Source organism: Chiroxiphia lanceolata, chromosome 15, assembly GCF_009829145.1.
Source record: "Chiroxiphia lanceolata isolate bChiLan1 chromosome 15, bChiLan1.pri, whole genome shotgun sequence".
NCBI classification, from domain to species: Eukaryota; Metazoa; Chordata; class Aves; order Passeriformes; family Pipridae; genus Chiroxiphia; species Chiroxiphia lanceolata.
In genome coordinates, this window is record NC_045651.1 from 3611901 (window position 1) to 3631382 (window position 19482).

Consider the following 19482-nt stretch of genomic DNA (forward strand, 5'->3'; position numbering starts at 1 on the left):
CCTTCAGCAACATAGACCACTGGGACCTCTTTCTAAAGCTGGCAGTGCTTCCGAGCCTCTAAATGCAGCGACTGTATGACACAGACCTGAAGTAAAAGCTTGGGGTAGAAGGCAGAGAGAGATGTTGTCATGAGAAGAGCAGGCAGGGTGGGTTTTGGTAAGATGGCTAAAATGGAAGGAAATGTAGTAAAACAGAGAGACTCGTGGGAGTCCCACTGCGGTCTCGTAAGTGGCATTCAGTGTGTGTTGAAGGCTCCTATAGATCTCTGCTAAACTAGGCAACAAAAGGTTTTGCCTGTTAGTCAGAGACATCCCAGGAATGAGTCATAGCCAGTGGGAAAGGCCTTCCCGCAGCGCCGCAGAGCTCTGCCGCAGAGCCGCTCCCTCTGCCACGGAGCAGCAGCAGCACAGGCTCTTAGGTGACACCTAAAATCCTCACACACACCCTCTCCTGCTCTTTCGAGGCACTTCTGGCTGGTAAGATGAGTGTGTGCAGCTCAGCCCCACATGTCTGTAGTCCACTGGAGTGGGTGTATTTGGGGCAGACAAAGCGCTTGCCCTATTTGTGGGTGTAGATGAAGCTACCAGGGAGAATCCTGGGGGTTGGGTTTGCAGCCTGGAGAGGGATGAGCCCCCCTGGACCTCGTGGGTGTTTGTGTTGAGTGCATGGCACTGCTGGATGAGGCTGGTGAAGCACCGAAGTGCTCGGCATCCCTGCTGAGGAAGGTGCAGAACACGCATGTCCTCTCCACATCTCCATCCAGCAGACAGATCCTGCTGTCCATCAGGAAAGTGGCTTCTCTCCAGTGTGGAAAGCTGGGCTGGGCTGTTGGGACTCTTGGGTTCAATCCCTCACAAGTCTTTCTGCGTGAGTGAGGGCAGGTGTCAGACCAAACCATGCAACACGCCGAGAGCGCTGGGTTCAGAGGGAGATGTTCACTCAGGAAATCCTGGGAAGGGGTTTTGTCCAAATCCTGTCCAGGCTTGTGAGGTCAGGCAGGGGTGACCCTCCAGGCAGCATCCCAGGGCCAGGAATGGTTGTCAGTTCATGGAGGATGGTCGGCAACCGAGTAAGAAATGTCTGCTGTACTTTTCAACAGAAAGATTTCCAGACTGCAGTTCAACAAGGTGAAGCTGGAGGATGCTGGGGAGTACAGCTGCGAAGCCGAGAACATTTTAGGGAAAGACACCGCAAAAGGCAGCCTGAATGTGAAAAGTGGTAAGTGAAGAAGCCAGCAAATGTCTCGAGCTGTCTGCCATTCCACAGAGAGCGGGAGGTTCTGCACATGGTCTGTCTTGTATTTTGTTTCATGCTTTCAGGATATCGAGTAAAACAATCTTTCGGGAGATAAGAAAAATGCAGCTTAGCATAAATGTTTATCTTTGTTATCTGTCACTGGCAATGTGGTTAATTTACATTTTAAATAAACTTGCAGTCTATGTATTTTTTTTTTAAAAGGGGTAAGGAGGAAAGGAAGCTGGTGGGCTTGATGTTTTCATTTTTTAAAGAATTTCTGAGAAGCAAAACTCACCAGAAGACAAGTAATTAGACCATAGCTTTGTGATGAGTGAAGTTGCTTCTGGTTTTCATCCTAGAATGTGTACTCCATCTCTTAGAGCTCAGCGGATGGAGTCTGAGGTTAGGTGGTTTTATTATTATCTTGGTCATAATAATTATATTGCTTAACACTATGGTTTGGATGCTCCCTCCGGCTCAGAAAGTCCCTACAGTGGCTGCCAGAAGCTGTGAGGGCACAGCTAGGGAGGGGATGACTCTCTTTCCTAAGCTCTTCCTCCTGCCATTCACAACTGGCCACTGTGGCAGCCTTTGCTCTGAGCTCTGGGCTCTGCAGCCTTTGCTGGGACTCAGTTTTTTGTGCTCTCACCAGCATTAGACCAGTGTGAGGGAAGGTAGCTTTCTTCTGCTGCTTTCTGGTGGTATTTTCTCCATTAACCTCTGCCTCAGCGGTGTTTGCCATCCTGAACCTTTTGTTCTGTGAAGCTGCAGTATCACGAAGCCTCCCCTCGGTTTTTCTGCCTGTACCATCCCAGTGCCTGCAGGGTCTGGGGGAAGGCCATCCATGCTCAGCCCTCCCTGCCTGAATGTCCCATGTCTGTGAAGTCAGCCCTGCTGCTCTGCTGGGTTTATTTCTGATCGTGACAGGGAATGTGTCCCGAGAAAGGAGCTGGGGCAGGGCTCTCCTCGTGCCTGGGTTGTCTCATCATCACTTTAACAGGCAGCAACTCTCAGGGTTCCCCAGGGATTCCCTCAACAGGAAGACACGCTGTGTGGCAAGGACCACTCACAGCAGGGATGGGAACACACTTGAGTTGCCCAGAAGTGTGTTGAGACCTGAAAAACAGCAGAAGACGCACAAAGTTCTGGCCTCTACCTTTTCCTGGTGGGAGCTGCAGGCTGCAAGTTGCTGCAGATCCAGTGGATTCCGTGCCTGGATTAATCCATTGTCTCAGCTGCTGTGCCAATCTGCCCTTGGCTTGTTGCTCAGCTGCAGATCCAGTGGGTTTCTTGCCTGGATTGATCCATTTTCTCATCTGCCTTGCCAATCTGCCCTTGGCTGGCTGCTCAGCTGCATGAACACCTTGCTGCTGTCTGCAACCCCCTGCCAGCACAGCAGGGCCACTTGTAGCCCCCTGCAAAGGTAGCTAAGATGACACTGGAGTATTTTGCAGCCCTGCCACCCCACTCTGCACTTTTTTTTTCTCTTTCCTCTGGAGCTACCCAGAGTTGATCAGCCTTCATCCGTGCACAGGCATGTACTGTGCTGGAGTTTTCCTCTTCCCTTAGTGCTGGGCTTTCTTGGGATCTCCACAGCTTTCCTCTCTTCTGCAAGCTCCCTTCTTCTGTGACACCTTTCAGTAGAAAACTCCTCAGGGCACCTGAATCCACACATGTGTTTTCTCCTGTCCCTTCTTCCCCAGGCTCCTTAGCACTGATCCTGTTGTGGCTGAGCCTCAGCACAGCGTTCTCTGTGCTAGAACTGTGAAGTTCTAGCAGTTTATAGCAATTAATCAGAGCTGGCCTCCCCTCGAGCCTTCCCCTTCTCCCCAGAAGGTCACTCCAGCTATTGCTGTCTCCATGTGTCCTGCTGCTTTATATCCTGCTCCTTTACAGCTGTTCTGTCCCTGGTGCATCAGCCTGTCCCGGGCAGGCTGGCTGGGACTGGTGCTCCGGGACCAGCTGCTGGAAGCACAATCTCTGACCTGACAGCAGTGGTTTGGGAGGTCCTGTGATGTTACTGTGATACAGGAGGGTGAATCCAGGACTGGGAAAAAGTGCTGAGATAACACCACATCTTGTGATACAGACACACAAGATCTGAGGACATCTCTGGGTGCCCCTGTAGAGAGGTGGCATTGCAAGAGGTGGCCTGAGCTGTCGAGGCTTGAGATGAGTATCATGAGGTGTCCTCAGCCCCACGTGCTGTTGCCTTCCAGGGATGCAGAGGCCAGAGATGGGATCTTCCGATCCCACTGGTGTCCTGGCTGGCAGAGAAGGAGCTCAGACAGGGAACCCTCAGGCCATGGAAGGGAAGGTCTGAGGTTCAGCCTCTGCTGGTGGAAGTCTCTCAGCCTGACCAGGCAGGGTTGCCATTGCAAAGTGCTCTTTGCTCTGTTCCAGTACCACTTTTCAGTTGATACCAGTTTCAGGAAAGCAGCTTTTCAGCCATGCAGATCTGTTGCAGATCACCAAGCCCACCACATCTTTAGAGAGACAGTGGTGCAGTACAGTGACTCCTTGGCACTTAGGAACTGTCCATCAGCCAAGCCCTCACCTCACCTCTCCTCTGCAATTCCAGTATTTCCACAGAACACCCAGATCAGAAATAAATGCTTTTGCATTGAGAAGCTTTGGGACGGTGTTAATTTCTGAGGAAATGCTTCTGGGCTCAAACAAAATATACTGTGCTTTAGTGCTATTTGCAGATTTTTATGACTTTGAGGTTGATTAGATGCTTTCTTAGAAAAATGTCCCCTTTCCCAGTCCTCTTTATTGAACAGTCTAATGCTTATATCACATGACCATGATGGCACAGGTGAGATGTGACTGTTTCAGACTCTTTTCTTCCACAGAAAATTTTTAGGCACCTCCTTAACTGCCCTCCCCCCACTCCCCTTTGCTCGAACACTGCAGGAAAAATCAAACTTGTACCAAAAAGTCCTCTGTGCTTTTTAGCTGTTCGTAGTGGTCTCACCCCTGTTTTTGACAGGGTTCTGCACCCCCAGCCCAGGCTCCTGCCCATGGCCTTCATCTGCTTCATGTTCCTCATCCTCTTGTTCCAGTATTAGTTTGTGCTGCAGAGCTGCACTTACCTGTGGGATGGAGGCTCTTCAGAGGATCCCACCTTTTCTTAAACTCCTCACTTTTCCCACTACCCATCCCGTGATCCCATCTTTGCACTCTCACGGCCATCAGGGCTGAGAAAACCTCCCACACTTTCACTTGTCCCCTGGCAGGTGAACACTGAGACATTTCTGCCTCTTTATCGTGACAGAGACCCTCAACCACACGAGTGGTGAGGGGACAACATGTCCTGTGCCCATCTCCCCCTCAGGGACACTCCTTGTCCTGCCTCTGTCACCCTGATCCCCACCTGGGTGTGCACTAAACCAGCACTAACACCTTGGCAGCCCCCCCAGCCTGTGACCCCCAGCAGCACCTGCCCCTCTCCTCCTCCCCACAGTATTTAAGCCCACTCTGCCCTGCTCAAAAGAGATATTTTGTTCACTACTTTCTTACCTTAATTTCCCCAGGAACAACGAAAGCACCACAAGTCTTACCAGCCTCAGAAACTAAAATAGTTGTTATGGAAGAAGAGTGTAAGTACCTCTCCCCCCGCTCCCCCCATACAGCTGCTTTCCCCTGATTTGTTTGTTATTATGAGACATTTTGCATAAATGCTTTATTGCCTCCTGGAACCTTCTCTAATCACTCCTTCTCTCTGATTTTTCCTGAAGCCACTGATCTTTCCCTAGATCTTTCAAAAAATCTGATTTATGTTGCTGGTGTCTATCTCAGAGAGGGAGAGGTTGATAACTATTGCAGTGGCAGCTTGAAGAACGTGCTACTTCAAATTGCAGTTGAATTTTAAGCATTCCCAGCTCTTTCAGTGCATGGAATTATTGATACTTGCAAGATGTGCTTGTTGCAGCCTTTGATTTAGCAGGGTTTTTTTAATTATTATTTATTTATTACTTTGATTTTGGGTTTGGGTTTGGGGGTTTTTTTTGAGGATAGGTGATAAAACTAAAGTAGGCTCTAGGAAGCACAAGAAAAGATATGTGAGTCTTCTAAACATAAGTCATAAGAAAATTGCAGAAAATCCATCTGTGCCCTGCCCTCCCATTTTTCCTTGAGTTTCCAGAAAGCAAGAAGAGATTGCCCCAAACTTTTGATTCAGTTTGGCTGAAATGCTTTTCACCATTCTCTCCTATTTAGTTGTACCAAATGCAGTAGGAAATGGGCCCACAGCAATAAAAATCAAAGCATGGACAAGGTGTGGATCTGGGATCCCGGTGCCTGGATGTTGGCTCAGGTCTTTCTGGTGGAGGGTGTTATGTCTGTGTCAGAGGGTCTCTCCCCAGTGGGGATCCCACCAGGATCCCATCTAAAGCCCCTGGGAAGTCAGGACCAGGAGGGTATTCTGAGATCTGTGCTGTATTTCCATCCCAGCTCCTGATGCCCAGAGCTGGCTGTGCCTCACTGTTGGCAATTCTGCTTTACAGATTTTATGGGGATGTTCCCTACTTGGAAAGCTCAGCCTTTTATGATTTTAAAGGAAATCTGATTGCAGCCACAGCAGGCACTGGCCAGGTATCCTTTAAAAGCTTTTCTGATTAGAAAACTGCACTTAAAATGTGCTCTTGTGTAGTGCTCAGCCTTGCACTGCACTGGAGACACCAAGCTGAGACACAGCATCATTAATGCCCTGATCCTTCTCCAGGATTTTTCCTTTGTTTTCACCAGGAGAGATCCATGCTACTTCTTTGCATCATATAAGATAAATGCTATTTTCTTAAAAGTCAAATCTCAGAAAGGAAACACAGAAATTTCTCCTTTTGGAAAACTTCTTTCCTCTGTGGGTGCATCATCCCTGCCTGTTTGGCTTTTCCTAATGATGGGAAGAGATGGCAAAGTCTCCAGAGTTAAGGTTGTAATTGACTTTTTCCTTCACGTTCCTTTTTTGTGATCTCTCTCAATTGTCATCTAAAAAGCTCAGAGTCTCTCTGATTTTTATGGTGACTGATGATCTGTCATAGAACTGCATGTGTGTACAGCCTATGGGGAGATAATGGGGAAAGCAGTGGGATATTATGTATTTTCCCCTTGGACCACTGTCAACGCCTTTCTTACCACCTCAAAGTGTATCTACTAGAAAATCCTGACACATTCTGAGTGAGGCCAGACTTCCTCCTCCTGTTCTCCAGTGGCCACAGACCTCTGGGCACTGCTGCATCCTTGGCACAAGGCAGACAGCTCTCAAAGTGCAGCCCGGGTCTCCAAGGTGCTCTGTCTCCATTCTTGGGTAACTTTTTTCCCTGGAAGTGTATTTTTTGTCCTGCTGCTCTCCATCTCTGCTCCTTCCCATGACAGGAGGCTGCAGAGTGCAAGAAGGTAGATTGGTACCACTGGTCCTTGGAAACATCTGCATGGTCACGATGAAGTGCAGGGGATCTCTTCCCTGGCTGTTGCTCCCCTTGCCTACACACTGGAGCAGGAGCTCTGGTTCCCTTTGGCAGGGACACTGTTTGGTGTGGGCCTCACAGGTCTCATGACAGTTTGGAGAAACCCAAGGATCTCGTGGTGTTTCTGGTGTAGTGACAACCCTGATACCAGTCTGGATTTGGGACCACAGACAGCACACTTGGGAGACCTGGGATCCGACAGCACTGCATTTGAGAGCTGTCTGGGATCCACTCTGCCTTGCTTCCTTGTCCAGCCCATGTGGATGTGACCCTATACCCAGGGTGAGTACTGGGACCTGCCAGACAGAGAGCTGGGTTTCCTGAAGCCCCCACTACCTGGTATGAACATGGCATGAGGCATCACTCGGCTTCCTTCAGTGGTGTGTGGATCCCTTCAGATGAAGCAGAGCCATTTAGAAGCTGTAGGAAGGTGGGCCATGGAGTGTGATGAGTCCTGGCCTGGTCATAGGGGTGTAGTGTCCAGCTTTGATCCACGTGGCCAGGCTGCCCTCTGAGGGCCAGATTCAGAAAGGAAGCCTGCTGTCTGGGAAAGTCTTTCCATGATGCTACACATCATGGTGACACAGTGACACTGTGACACACTCTGACACCTTCCCCGGAGTATTTTTGGTGGAGCATTGTCAGACTAGAGCAGCCCTAGAGATACTTGAGCACTGAGGTTCAAGGAGCAGTATCTGCTACTCTTACCAAGAAGTCTCCCCATGGATCCCAGCAAGCAAAGGTAGTGGCAGCAGCCCCATCCGTGGTGGAAAAGCGTTAAGGAGGACACGTTGTCTTGTGTGTGTCATGGGCTAAGGTTGTGCAGTTGGATGGTCACAGAGTCAGCTCACACGCAAGAACTTGCAGGGATGTGGTAACTTGATCATGTGCCCTGATGCAGAGAGAAAGATCCTTTATGCTCATTTCAACATCCAGGGGACTCAAAAGGGTAACGTGATCCTGTCACTGTGCAGCTTGAAGCAGCTAAACGAGGTTCAGGAGTCTGTGGTGATAGACAAGTTTGGTAAACAGAATAGGAATCAGAGCCCACATCTAGAAGCATTCTGATGGAGGCAAAAATGGAAGAAGGTTCAGAGCAACCTGTAGAGCATTCTGAGATGTAAGGTTTATGCAGGACAAAGATAGTAAAATGCTATCAGAGTTTCATTTTAAAAATTTAGGATAACTTTTGAAATCTCTGAAAAGATCAGGTAATCCCCTCTGCTTGTTTTCTGCTGTTGAGTTCTCTAGTTTATTCCCTTGAATTCAACAAAGAGGTGAAGTCTTGAGGGTAGGAATAGAAGACAGGCTGGGTGGAGGAAGCATGGTTTGGATACTGCCAGGACACCAGAGGATCTGCCAGTGGTTGGCAGATGCTCTAAACCAACATGTGGATCATTGCAGCTGCTCACCTGGACTCTGCTCACGCCCTAAGTTCACTGTCCAGCTGACCTGGGTGAGTGGCCTCACTCTACCCTTGGCTGTGGGTGCTCAGCAGCAAAGAGAGGTTTGGGATCACAGGAGGAGGTGGAAGAGGGAGAAAGAGCAGAAGAGGCAGTGCTGAGTTTTGCTGGGAACATGAGGATTGGGAGATATTGTGATTTATCTAAATGAGAGTTGGGCGCTCTGACCTGAATTTTGGGGCCTTTATTTCAGCTGCTGAGGATCACAAGCCCTCCCTGAACTCCCCATAGAGATCCCTGTGGGAGGGGTAGATGAAACATTTCTCCTTTTCCAGTTAAGTCTAACTCTCCACACACCAATTTGGGTCCACAGATTTCATAGCTGTCATCTTGGCAATGTCTTCAGTTTGTAGACTGATTAATTTAGATTCATTCAAGCTATCCCTCTGCAGTGTAATACCTCCCCCAATGCTTAGATGGGTGGGTGTCGGAAAGGTTTGCCTCACTTTGTCTCTCCCAGGTGAGACAGGTCTGCTGGACTTGCGTGGTTGCAATGGCTCAGTGATGTCTCTGCTGTGATGTGCTGTGTGAGTCACATCTAGTCCAATCAAACCTTCAGCACACACACCACGGTAACACGTGCCACATATGGGTCAGCCAACTCCCCAAAACCTTGTCTCAAGTCCAGTCTGTCATGGCCTTTACTGAGTGACCATGTTAGTTGGCTGGTCAGTCTCTGGCCCCTCCAGTCTAAAGGCACTGTGCTCTCCAGAGCCAGCAGCGCTGCAAACGTGATGCAAATGGTGCTCTTGGTTTGGAGTTGAAGGGTGTCCAGCCAGCCCAGAGCACCGGCAGAACAGGCAGAAGTCCAGCCATGTGGACAGACCAGTTTTCAATATTAGACTAAAAATAAGTCTTGGCGTGGTCTTTGTGCAGACAATTTAAATCCCAGGGCCGGAGGTGTGGTTGTAATTGAGCAGAACCTGCACACACACAGACGTGGGACCTTGAGGTGACTGTGGTGGAGATCTTGCTGTCAGTCTGCAGAGAGCTGTGAGGTGGCTGCTGCCAGATCCTGGTTGTTGCTTATTTTGCTCACTGTGTATTTTTTAAGTAGCCACACAGCTACTGCTCAAGATGTGGCGTAAAATCAAACTGTGACTCTGAAGGCAAAGAAGGGCAGGGTGAAGGCTGGGATGGGATCCGATGTCCCTGGAAGCACTGGGGCTGTGAACCCGTGTTCAGAGCAGCAGGCTGTGTACCAGGCTCTGTCTGGCTCCATCGTGTGATCCTGGCATGTTGCTTCACTTCTTGGGCTTCAGCTGCCCCGACTGCGAAGGATTCATGCTGGCATTGGCTCTGCAGAAGGATTTTTAGGTTGCTGAACAAACCCCCTCATTGAAGTATCATGTTGCTGCTATTACAATTGATGATGGGCATTTGGGAAAAGAAGATGCATTCTGGGACCCCTGTGGCAGAGAAAAGCATAGGAAGGGCTCCTTCATAAAGCTGATGAGATCATTCTGGAGGAGCAACTAGAAGCTTTATAATAAAACAGGACTTTGTCCCTGCAACAGCTACCTGGCCTGTGGGAACAGACAGTCCCTGGGCACTCAGAAACTTTTCAACTTGCTCCTCAGTGAAACCTCTGAACAGTGCAGACGGGAGAGGTGGGAAATGCTACCAGTGCTGTTTTGATCAGCAGCATCTGATGCTCCAAGATGAGCGTCCTGAAGCTGTTTGTATTTTGGGATGAACTCCTGACCTGCAGCTATTGGTCTTAATGATCCCCTCAGAAACTGGAAACATGATTCCAGCAAGAGCTATTTCAGTAAAACGTGGGGGTAAATATTTGGTCATTTCCAAATGAATAAAAGCGCAGGAGCAGAATTTTTATGAGCTCCAGAGTCTCCAGTCTGCACAGACCCTTCTGATTTTTGGTACAGAAAGCAGCAGGTAACCTCCAGGTTCTGCTCAGGTTTATTAAGAGATGAAGTGTCGTTTCAGACATACAGAAATTTAGCACAGAGAGAATGGTCAGGATCAACAGCCCCTCCATGTACTAATCAGTGTAAATCATGGGTTTAGTGTGGCTCACACCAGGATTACAGTGCTACAACTAAGGAATAACTTGGCCAGACACCTTCTCATCCATGTTCTTCTGACAAGCAGTTGGGTGAACTCTGTTGAGGGGAACCTCAGCAATTCTGTGTTTTATCAGTAAGTACATGAGGCATATACAGAGCAGGCAATCTGTATACACTCCCCAACCAGCTGAGTTCATCTGTCTAACTGAATGTCTAAATATTGAGAGAATAAAGTGTCTGTACTCTATGAATCCACCAGCCAAAGTTATTTATAAAGAAGAAAAGGAGCAGCGAAATTACCGCTGTCTCCCTGCTCTGCTCGACAGTAGCTGTAGTTCGTGAAAAATTAACTATAATTTATAGTCCAAACTGCATTAATTAACTCTTTGCAGGGGGACTATTTCACCAGACTTCTGAGAACAGGCTGGTGAGCTGCCTGTAAAGGTTAAATGACGTGGGTGGCAGGAATTGTGTAAGAATCCCTGCACAATCATTAATGGCCTTTCTGCGTAGATGGGTTGTGTGAAGGGAAGTCCACCTGGCACAGTCCCTGCCCCTGGCTCTCCTCTCTGCTGCCCTGCCATTGATGTTAGTCCTGAATAACTGGGGCGTGTGGTGGAAAACAGACACTCTGAATGACTCCAGTGCTCTGAATCTCTCATGTGTTTATGCTGCACTGTCCTCACTGACTGGGGCAGCAACAATAAAATGTGGCTGCAGATTGTTTGCAAACACATCCATCTAGAGGCCGCCCTCTTTCCCCTGTCCTCACCTCCTTACTCCCCTCTTTCCACTGTCCTCACCTCCTTATTCCCCTCTTTTTGTTGTCCTCACCACCACACTCCCTTCTGCTTTGTTCCCAGTCCCGGGACTGATTCCAGCTGGAGATCTGACCTGATGATGGGTGAGCTGCTCCAGCCCTTCTTTCACCCTGCAGAAGCTTTCTGGGCAGTTTGTGTGTCTCAGGGGCACCTTGCTTATTCCCACTGGTCAAAAAGAAATGTCACCACTTCCTTTCCATAGCTTTCCTCATGCACAGCTTCCTCTTTCCTGCTTTTAATTTGTTTAAGAACCAAGGGAAGCCATTGGTGCATGATTCATGTTACTGCACAACCCCCTCATCATGTCCCACCTCCTTCATGAGTCCCATTCCATCCAGTTTGCAGCTACCACTCTAAACTGTTCCCTTGCTTATTCAGATCTCCATTTCTCCCAGCAATTTTACAACTTTCAAGTCTTTTGGGATAGATGGAGTTGTTGAATGAAGGACTTATTCTGCCACACCAGGCAAAAGGGTGCAGCAACATCCCAGAGCAATCAGGCATTTTGGAAGGCTCCAGACTCTGTGTTACCACACAACAGTGAGATTCAAGGGTTATAACACATAGAGATCTGTATTCAGTACATCAAACCTCAAAATAAACGTCAGGAATTCCTATGAGTGGAATAAATATCCCATAAATATCATGTATGCAGTAGGGTGTCACCATTTCCAAGGGGAAAAACTGAATCAGAGATGAACCAAAAAAGATCTTTAGCTGGATCAACCTCTGTCTAAGAAGCTACTAAAGAAATCATTGCTTTCCAGCTAGGAAAGGAGATGCTGCCTGTGCCTGCAAGGCACCTGTAAGGCCACAGGTAGCACAGGGGAAACAAGAGGGGATGATGACTATATTTTTCTGATACAAGAGCCAGAAAAGGGCAGGTTAAAAGGATTAAGTGGAGCTGTGCCTTTGCACACTGTCCGTAACACTGGAGCTCTTGTCACAAAACATTGTGGGTGCTGCAAGATTAGGTTTGTTCAAACAGCAACTAGAGAAATCCAGCAAAGGCCACTGAATGTAATGACACTGTGGATGATTTAGGTTGTCTCTGAGCTGCTCATCTTAGATGGCCAGAAGAAAATTATCATTGCATGCTCATGCTGATCTTCTTCCTCAGACATCATCCCCTGGCCACTGTCAGGAACTAGGCAGGGCTTTGGTTTGACCAGTACTGCTCAACTCACAGTCTAAAATGGACTCATTTCATGATGCTTCTCAGCAGGGAACTGGGCTTGCTGCCTCTCTTTGTGGCCTTTGCTACATCTCTGCTGCTGACAAATGCACCACAGTAATATGAGTCTGTGATTCAGTTCAAAACACTTCGTGCTTCTTTGGGATAAAAGGCAGAACAGGGTTTTTTTGCAGAAAACAGAGATTAAAGGATAATGACATTAGCAAGATGCTTCTAAGAGAGGTGATCAACCATGTATTTTCCAGACAGGCACAGCTCTACTGAGAGCTCTCCTCCTGGAAGAGGAAAAGGAGCCTCATTCGTGACAGGCTCCTTTTAATTTGTTTAAAAGGAGCAAAATTTAGAAGGGACAAAACTGTTTCTATGGCACAAAGATCCCATGCAATCTCTAGCTGGTATCACAAAATCACACAGCATCTTCCCATTCACCTCTCTTGGGGGATTGGGTACCTTGTTACCTGATGTGTTTTCTACGGGGAGATTTCTGGGCTCTGTTTTCAGCTCTCCCTCTCTGCTCCTCCCTTGCTGTGGGAAGCCTTGCTCCAGGGTCCTTTCCTGCAGGATTTATGATGCAAGACTTTGCCAGACGGATCATTTTGCTTGCTACCAAGTGGTGTATTTGATGGTTGCAGGGGTGATGGCTCCCTGCAGGCTGTGCTTGTTCTTCATCCATGTGCCTTTCAATTTGCACCAGTGCTTTGGTTCATGGAGTTTCAGTGCTCCCTGATCTGATGGCACACTTGCAGTTTATCAGAGACCCACAGCTCTGCTTTCCCCAGTAGAAATGTGCTAGTATCTCATAAATGTATGAATTATACACCCTTGTCTGTATAATGAATCTGCATTCCCCAAATAAATTATACAGACTCATGATGGCTTTGGCTTCTAGTTACCATTAATCTTAACTGGAAGGGAGAGCTGAATTTCTTACAGAAGTTTGGGAGTTTTCATATTTGAGGGTTTTTTGCAAGCCCTTCACTGGAGGCTGGTCATGTCACCCTCTGCAGACACTGCAGTGTGTGCACACTGCCCACATTTGGCTCCCAGCTGGCTGGCAGGACGTGCCCTCGGAGGGAGCAGCTCTCTGCTGTCCCAGGGCTCTGAGCACTTTGGGTCTTTGCTGAAGCATTTGCCATGTCTGCTGTGCAGAGCACTTTGGGACAGCTCGCTGTGCCCTGGGTGACTGTGAAAATACAGAGCCAGAGGCGATGGTTATTCAAGGCCAGGCGTGGAAACAGCTCTGCTCCCTGCACAGCCCTGCTGCTGCCAGGCAGTGGGAGGCGTTGGCTTCCCTGTGGGAATGGAAGACAATGGAGTGGGACAATGCAGTGAGCTTGGCTCTGCCTTGAGCTGAGCACAGGTAACAGCGTGGGCTGCTCCAGCTGGGCACAGCCCAGGGAGAAACTCCCCGTTTGGAGAAGCACAGACCCCGTGCAGGCAGAGAGTCCTAAAAGCAGGAGAACCAGAACCAGCTTGTCTGGTTTGCTCAGGTGCCAAGCATGACCCACATGTGAGTGGCTTCACAGGGTGCTGGGAGCCCTCCTTTACCTGGGAGAGCCTGGATATGCCCAGCAGGTGCTGGGCTGGAGCCAGAGCATGAAAATGCTCCCCTTGGCTCTGGTGGTGTGGGATGCAGCCTCTGCAAAGGAGGGATGAGCACAGGGGCTGCCTGAGGAGTGGGGAGCAGCCCCAGCTCCCTCCAGGGCAGGCTGTGTCTTGCCCTGCTGCTCCTCCCGTGGTTCTGAGTAGCTCCTTCCCGGGGCTCTAGTTCAAGCCTTCTTCCTCAAATCCTGTGTCAATGAGGAGTTCTGTCTCAGGAACAGGTCTGAAGTCACTGACCTCTCCATAAGGTTCATTTATGCTTTGGAAAACAGGATGGAAGAGAGTATCTCCTCAGAAACCTTGACTGCAGCATAAAAGGTGCTGGAAAGTAGGTAGTAGCCACACTGCTGGAGGTGTAACTGTGTTAGGGTCTGGGCAAGGTGGGTAACCCAGGTGTGGTAGTTTGGTCTAGGCCTTCCTTGGTGATTTTTGGGGCTCTCAAACCATGACACCATGACACCATCTTTAATGGTGTTAAGTATTCAGTTGTGAAAAACCAATGCTTTTGAGTGCCCAGCCCTTCTCTGAGTTATGTGAAGATGGGTCTGCATTTCCCAAAGCTGCTCAGCTTTTGTGACCTGTATCAGTTGCTCTAACAAAAGGTTTTTCCCTTCTTAGAAGCCTCTGTGGAGAATCTGTTTTGGGCTGTAAGTTTGTCTGAGTCATTCAGAGACAGGAATTACAGAGAAATTCTGCAGACTACCTTCAGGGTTTTGGTTGGGTTTTGTTGTTTTTTTTGGTTTGTTTTGTTTTTTTTGTACCTCACATGTCTGGAAAGCTTTTCTCCAGAAAGAAATTTTAGATTTAGAAAAGCACCTGTGTCCCAGGAACCTTGAGTCACACTGGCTGCCTCTCTCTTAGCGTGAACTGGGGCTGACTGACTGCTCCTACTGAACTTCTGCTGGGTTGTTCCCAGCAGGACTTCTCCTGCTGGACTTCTGTCATTGAGGCAGGACAGGGAAACACTCAGAAAATGGGAGGGAGAGATGGAGCTGATCTTACCTGTGTTAGACCTGCTCCTGGGACAAGGATGGCACTTGCTTCTGGCTCTGAAAACTTACTCCCTCCCAATGATATGAAGCAGTGCAATGTCCTCTTCACTGTCTCAGTATCTTCAGTATCATGATGTGCTCAGGCCTCAGCAGCAGGTCACCACGAGTCTGTGACTCTCCAGAACATCTTTCTCTTGACCTGCTGCCTGCCTGATGTCCCAGGGTTCTGAGCACAAGAGGAGGGCAAGCAGAGGTGGGAAAGGGGCACTCTTCCCTGCAGCTTGCCAATAAGATGATCTTGCCCTGACATGCTGGCTGCTCAGAGGAAGATGTGCCTTCAACCCCTCACTCACTTGGCCACTTTTTCTGGAAAAGGAAAGGTCAGGTTGCAGCCCCAGGACCCGGAGAGGTGAAGGTGGGTCTGAAGGCACAGGCCAAGGTTTGTCGCTCTGGGGTTTTTACTTTGGCAAACAAACTAGTTGAAAACCATCTGAGGAAGCAGAATTGCCCAACAAAGGAAATAACAATATATCCTTTTTTGTGTGTGTTTTTGTTTTCCCCTGCAGTAACCACAACTCTCTCCTCCTGGTCCGGGCACGCCAGAAAATGCAACGAAACAGCCAAGTCCTATTGTGTCAATGGTGGGGTGTGCTACTACATCGAGGGGATTAATCAGCTGTCGTGCAAGTAAGTGAGTGGAGTTCTTGTGTCAATATGGAAACTACTTGGCTGGGGGAGAGGAGACCTTTGTGTGACTGCCAGAGGAGCGGGAGCTCTGAAATTCTCCTGGCAATTGCAGTTTGAGCTGTGCAGGTTCAGAAGGGGACACAAGAGGGGCAGGGGTGGGGGGTGAGGATTTGTATTTTCCTCTTTTTGTGTGTGTCTCACTGTTGACTTTTCCTGGATTTTCTTCCTCTAAGGATATGTTTGTCCTGGCTGTTTCTTTTCCCCTCTTTTCCCTTTCTCCTCTGCAGCTTCAGGGAAAGCTGGGTCCCCTCTCCTCCGTGACTGGAGGTGGTCCCTTGCTGGGACCTGCCCTTTACCTCTCCTATCTGTATCTCCTGGGCCCAGGTTTAGCACACAGCTCTTCACCCCTCTGTGCTGCTTTGTGGCCACTGCAGGTTGTTTATTTCTCCCCTTTAAACCTGCAATAAAAAAACAGAGACACAAGTTATCCTTAAAATGAAATTTCTTGAGGAGGTTGAAGTGGGGCTGCATAGTCTGAGGGATGTGGAATGGGATGTGAGACTTTTTCCCCTCTGGTTCACAGCCAGAAAGCTCAAAAGCATCTCACCCCTCACCCCCCTGAAGCCTAATAGTGACTGAATAACTAGTGCAGTCTGGTTGCCAGTGCTGGACATGTAGGTACCCAGAGCACACCTGTACCTGCCCCTGGGCTCCTGCAGAGTGAGCACGAGGTGGTGCCCTGGGTGTACATTCACTGAGCAGATGGAGCCAGCTTCTGAGCTCTCCTGGTGACCCAGGCATCCCTGTGCCCAGCTTGGAGAATCCCAGAGCCAACAGTTTTCTCCCCGTGTGGCCCAGAGGCCTCTGCAAGGAGACACACAGCCAAAGGTGTGTGACATCTGTGGATGTCAGCCCAGCACCACTGCCACTGAGTGATGTGATGCTCACCACACACCTCAGCTCCTCAGGACATAGCTGAACAGAACCATCATCCTGGAAGGCTCGTGGGCTGGATCACAATGAACTGCTCCCTCCTCATTCTCCTCCAGTGCAGGGCCAGCTGTGGTGGAAGGACAGAGGATGAACAGCATCTTCCAGTTCTCCCAGACTTGCCCCTTTAGGCATTTAAAAAGCTGAGTAGGGCAGAAACCAGAAGCTGTGGTCCTCCACATCTCCTACGTGTGTGGGGAGAAAGCAGCCCTTGGACACCACAGACCTGAACTTCAGGGGAGTTGTCTCTGCCATTAACTTCTTGTGCCACTGTAGGTTCATCTTGCCCGTGTTCCCCACAGGAAATGTGGGGGAAGCCCCATATGATGAAATAAAGTCACAGCCACTATTCTGGTGTAACTGTAGCCCCAGGAAGCCCCAGTAATTCCAGTCATTCCATTCTGGGAAGGGCTTGAAGCCTGGAGGAGTCTGTGAATCAATAGCTCTATCTGTAAGCAATGTAGTCATGCCAAAAGCATGGATTTCAAGGCTATTTCTTTTGAGAAGAACTTGAATCCAGATCAAGACTTTTCTGATAGGATCAATTTCTAACTGCAATAAGTTACCCGAATTCCTGCCATATGTAAAAATCAGTTTTTCCTAACAAAGGATAGATGTGGGAGTCACCAAGTGTCTTCAGCAGGCAACTCCAGCCTCATGAACAACAGCCTGCCTTCCAACCAGGCTGCTCTGACAGCTGATGAACAGAGGGAAAGCTCAGTGATGGATTCCATTAAGATTTTATGTGCCGCACAAAACAGACCTAATTATTTCATATCATTTGAAAGCCTGGATTCCTTGGTTTGGTAAAATGATTTCCTTTTCTGATGAGCTCCAGGATACCACTTGCTAAAAGCAGATGGCCATTGAAGAGTTGTGTATGGAAGGGCAGGAAAGAGTTACCCAGATGGAGGTGCTGTGAAGATCTGCACTGTCACTGCTCATCTGCCAGAAAAGATGACTCCGTGTTCACAGGAACCCAGGGGACCCAAGTGCCTTCTACATGGCACAGTCATTCCTCGTCTTACTGCTTGAGAATGTTCATTCTCCTTGGGTGTTTTTATCATTGAATCACAGACTGAAGATAAGAAATCCTGGCTTTTGAAGTGGTGTAACTTTAGAGTTTCTGGATTCCAGAGGGTGACAGTTATCGGGGAATGCAGAAGCCTTTGAACTGAACATAGTGCTTCCCATAAAATGGCTCTCCCAATGACATGGATGATTCTTGGGGAAGGCTGCTGATGGATAAAGACTTCACCTCTGTCTGCCTGCAACCTGGCAGAGTGCTGACATATTCCACGGCTTCCTTGTCGCACCAAGAGAGAAGACCTGCTGCTGTGGTTTGTGAAGGATGCCATGATGCAGCCTCGGAGGAGAAAGGAGAGGAGGCAAAGATGCAGGTTTGACCTGCATTTCTGATCTCTGTAACGCTGACTTTGGTCCTCCAGCCTCCCTGTGCCTCTGAGACAAGAGCATGGAGGAGGTTGGTAGGTCCCTCTGCTCACAACCTCTTCAAAGGCCTTAGAGATAAAACAAGAGCAGCTTCAGCCAGGAACAACCTGTGTGTCCATGTGCTGTTTCCACTTTGCTCTTCTGATTAGAGTCAGCAGGGACTTGGGGGGGTCTTCTGTCCCCCCTGTGCCAGCTTGCAGCCCTCCTTCACTGGGTGCTAAGGGGATTCTAACTCCCCAGCACCAGCCTTTCCAATGCCACCCATCAGAAGTTTAGTGTCCTTTTTTTATTACCTGCCACTGTCCTTCCTGGAGTGGATTCCACTGTTTGCAGCTGTCCAGAAGCACAGAAGATGCTTCCTGTAGATGTCCCCTCTGGCAGTCTGGAGCAAAAAGAGCAGCTGAGTTCTCAAATAATTTCTTCTCCTGAAGCGGTTCATGCTTGATTTGTTGCAGATATCGACTAAATTGGCAGCTGGCCTTTTATTATTATTTTATAACAGGCTTCCCAGAAACGTGTTCCTCCTGGTCTTTTAAATTCTCAGGAAAAAAGTATTTGCTTGTAATCCCACCTCCTCCCTCCCTTTTCAATGCACTTCAGCTAGACCTTGGACAATGGTCTTCCTTTTTTTCACCAAGGAAGAGCCCAGAAAGGATTTGGAGCTGCTCCAGAAATTGTGTCCTTTTTGGATTGTGTTCTTGCATAATTTTGTCCTTGATTTGAAGTAAGTTCTGCACATGGTGGTGTCAAAGGAAACCTGAACATAAAACAATCTGTGCTGTTATCCTGACTCTGCAAACAGACCACTTGGAAGTTGGATGGGAGAAGTGGGATCTGCCTCAGATATTCTACAAATTTTCGGCATAAACCCGGGAAATGACTGAATCACACACACACAGAACTGACTCCTCAGCCCCTGTAAATTAACAAGCTCCAGGCTCTCAACAGGAAGAATTTCTTGACCCTTTTCCAGACCATTTTGCTCAGAGAGGCCTTATGAGTTGGACTGGTTTCTCACCAGAACTGTAGGGAAGAGGAGAGTCTGAGTAGAGCAAATTCCAGTGCCTGCAGAAGGGATGCACACAAGCAAGTCTCAGTGCCTTGAGCTGGTCTGGGACACAGGGCAGTGGTGACTGGCTCTAATCTTTTGTTGCTGGTTCCATGGCCACAGGGCTGTGCTAGTGTGTGTATCACAACAGAAATGCTCTTCTTCCCAGTTAGGAATTGGCACACTTTAGGTACAGTTGGGATCTTCCCAGCCAAACAAAGCCAAGTCTCATCATTCCACTTAAATGTTCTTTGTGACTCTTGTGTGTGATCAGAGGTGACTGGAACCCTGAGCCAGGATCTTGCATGGGATCAGCAGACTTAAACAATGCTACAGAGCAACACCCCCTTATCATTTTGGACCAGGAGTCAAGTTGAAGGATTTACAAATGCTGACAGATAAACAGACTTTCTGGGTTTGAGGTGACAGCACTGTATTACGTGAGGGAGTGAGGTCAGAGCACCTCAGGCAAAAAGTGTAAGTCAAGGAGAGAACAAAAC

General features: G+C 48.6%; 1 protein-coding gene across 4 annotated transcripts in view; it reads left to right on the forward strand.

Annotated features, from left to right (window-relative positions):
- NRG2 (neuregulin 2) overlaps window positions 1-19482 on the forward strand; it is a 160359-nt gene that overhangs the window by 112199 nt on the left and 28678 nt on the right. For 3 of the 4 annotated variants that reach the window (XM_032702849.1, XM_032702847.1, XM_032702848.1), the window contains exons 3-5: window positions 1101-1219; window positions 4774-4839; window positions 15372-15492. In XM_032702849.1, coding sequence (XP_032558740.1) covers window positions 1101-1219; window positions 4774-4839; window positions 15372-15492 — 306 coding nt within the window. The remainder of the gene's footprint in view (window positions 1-1100; window positions 1220-4773; window positions 4840-15371; window positions 15493-19482) is intronic. The other variant, XM_032702850.1, reaches the window with a different exon arrangement.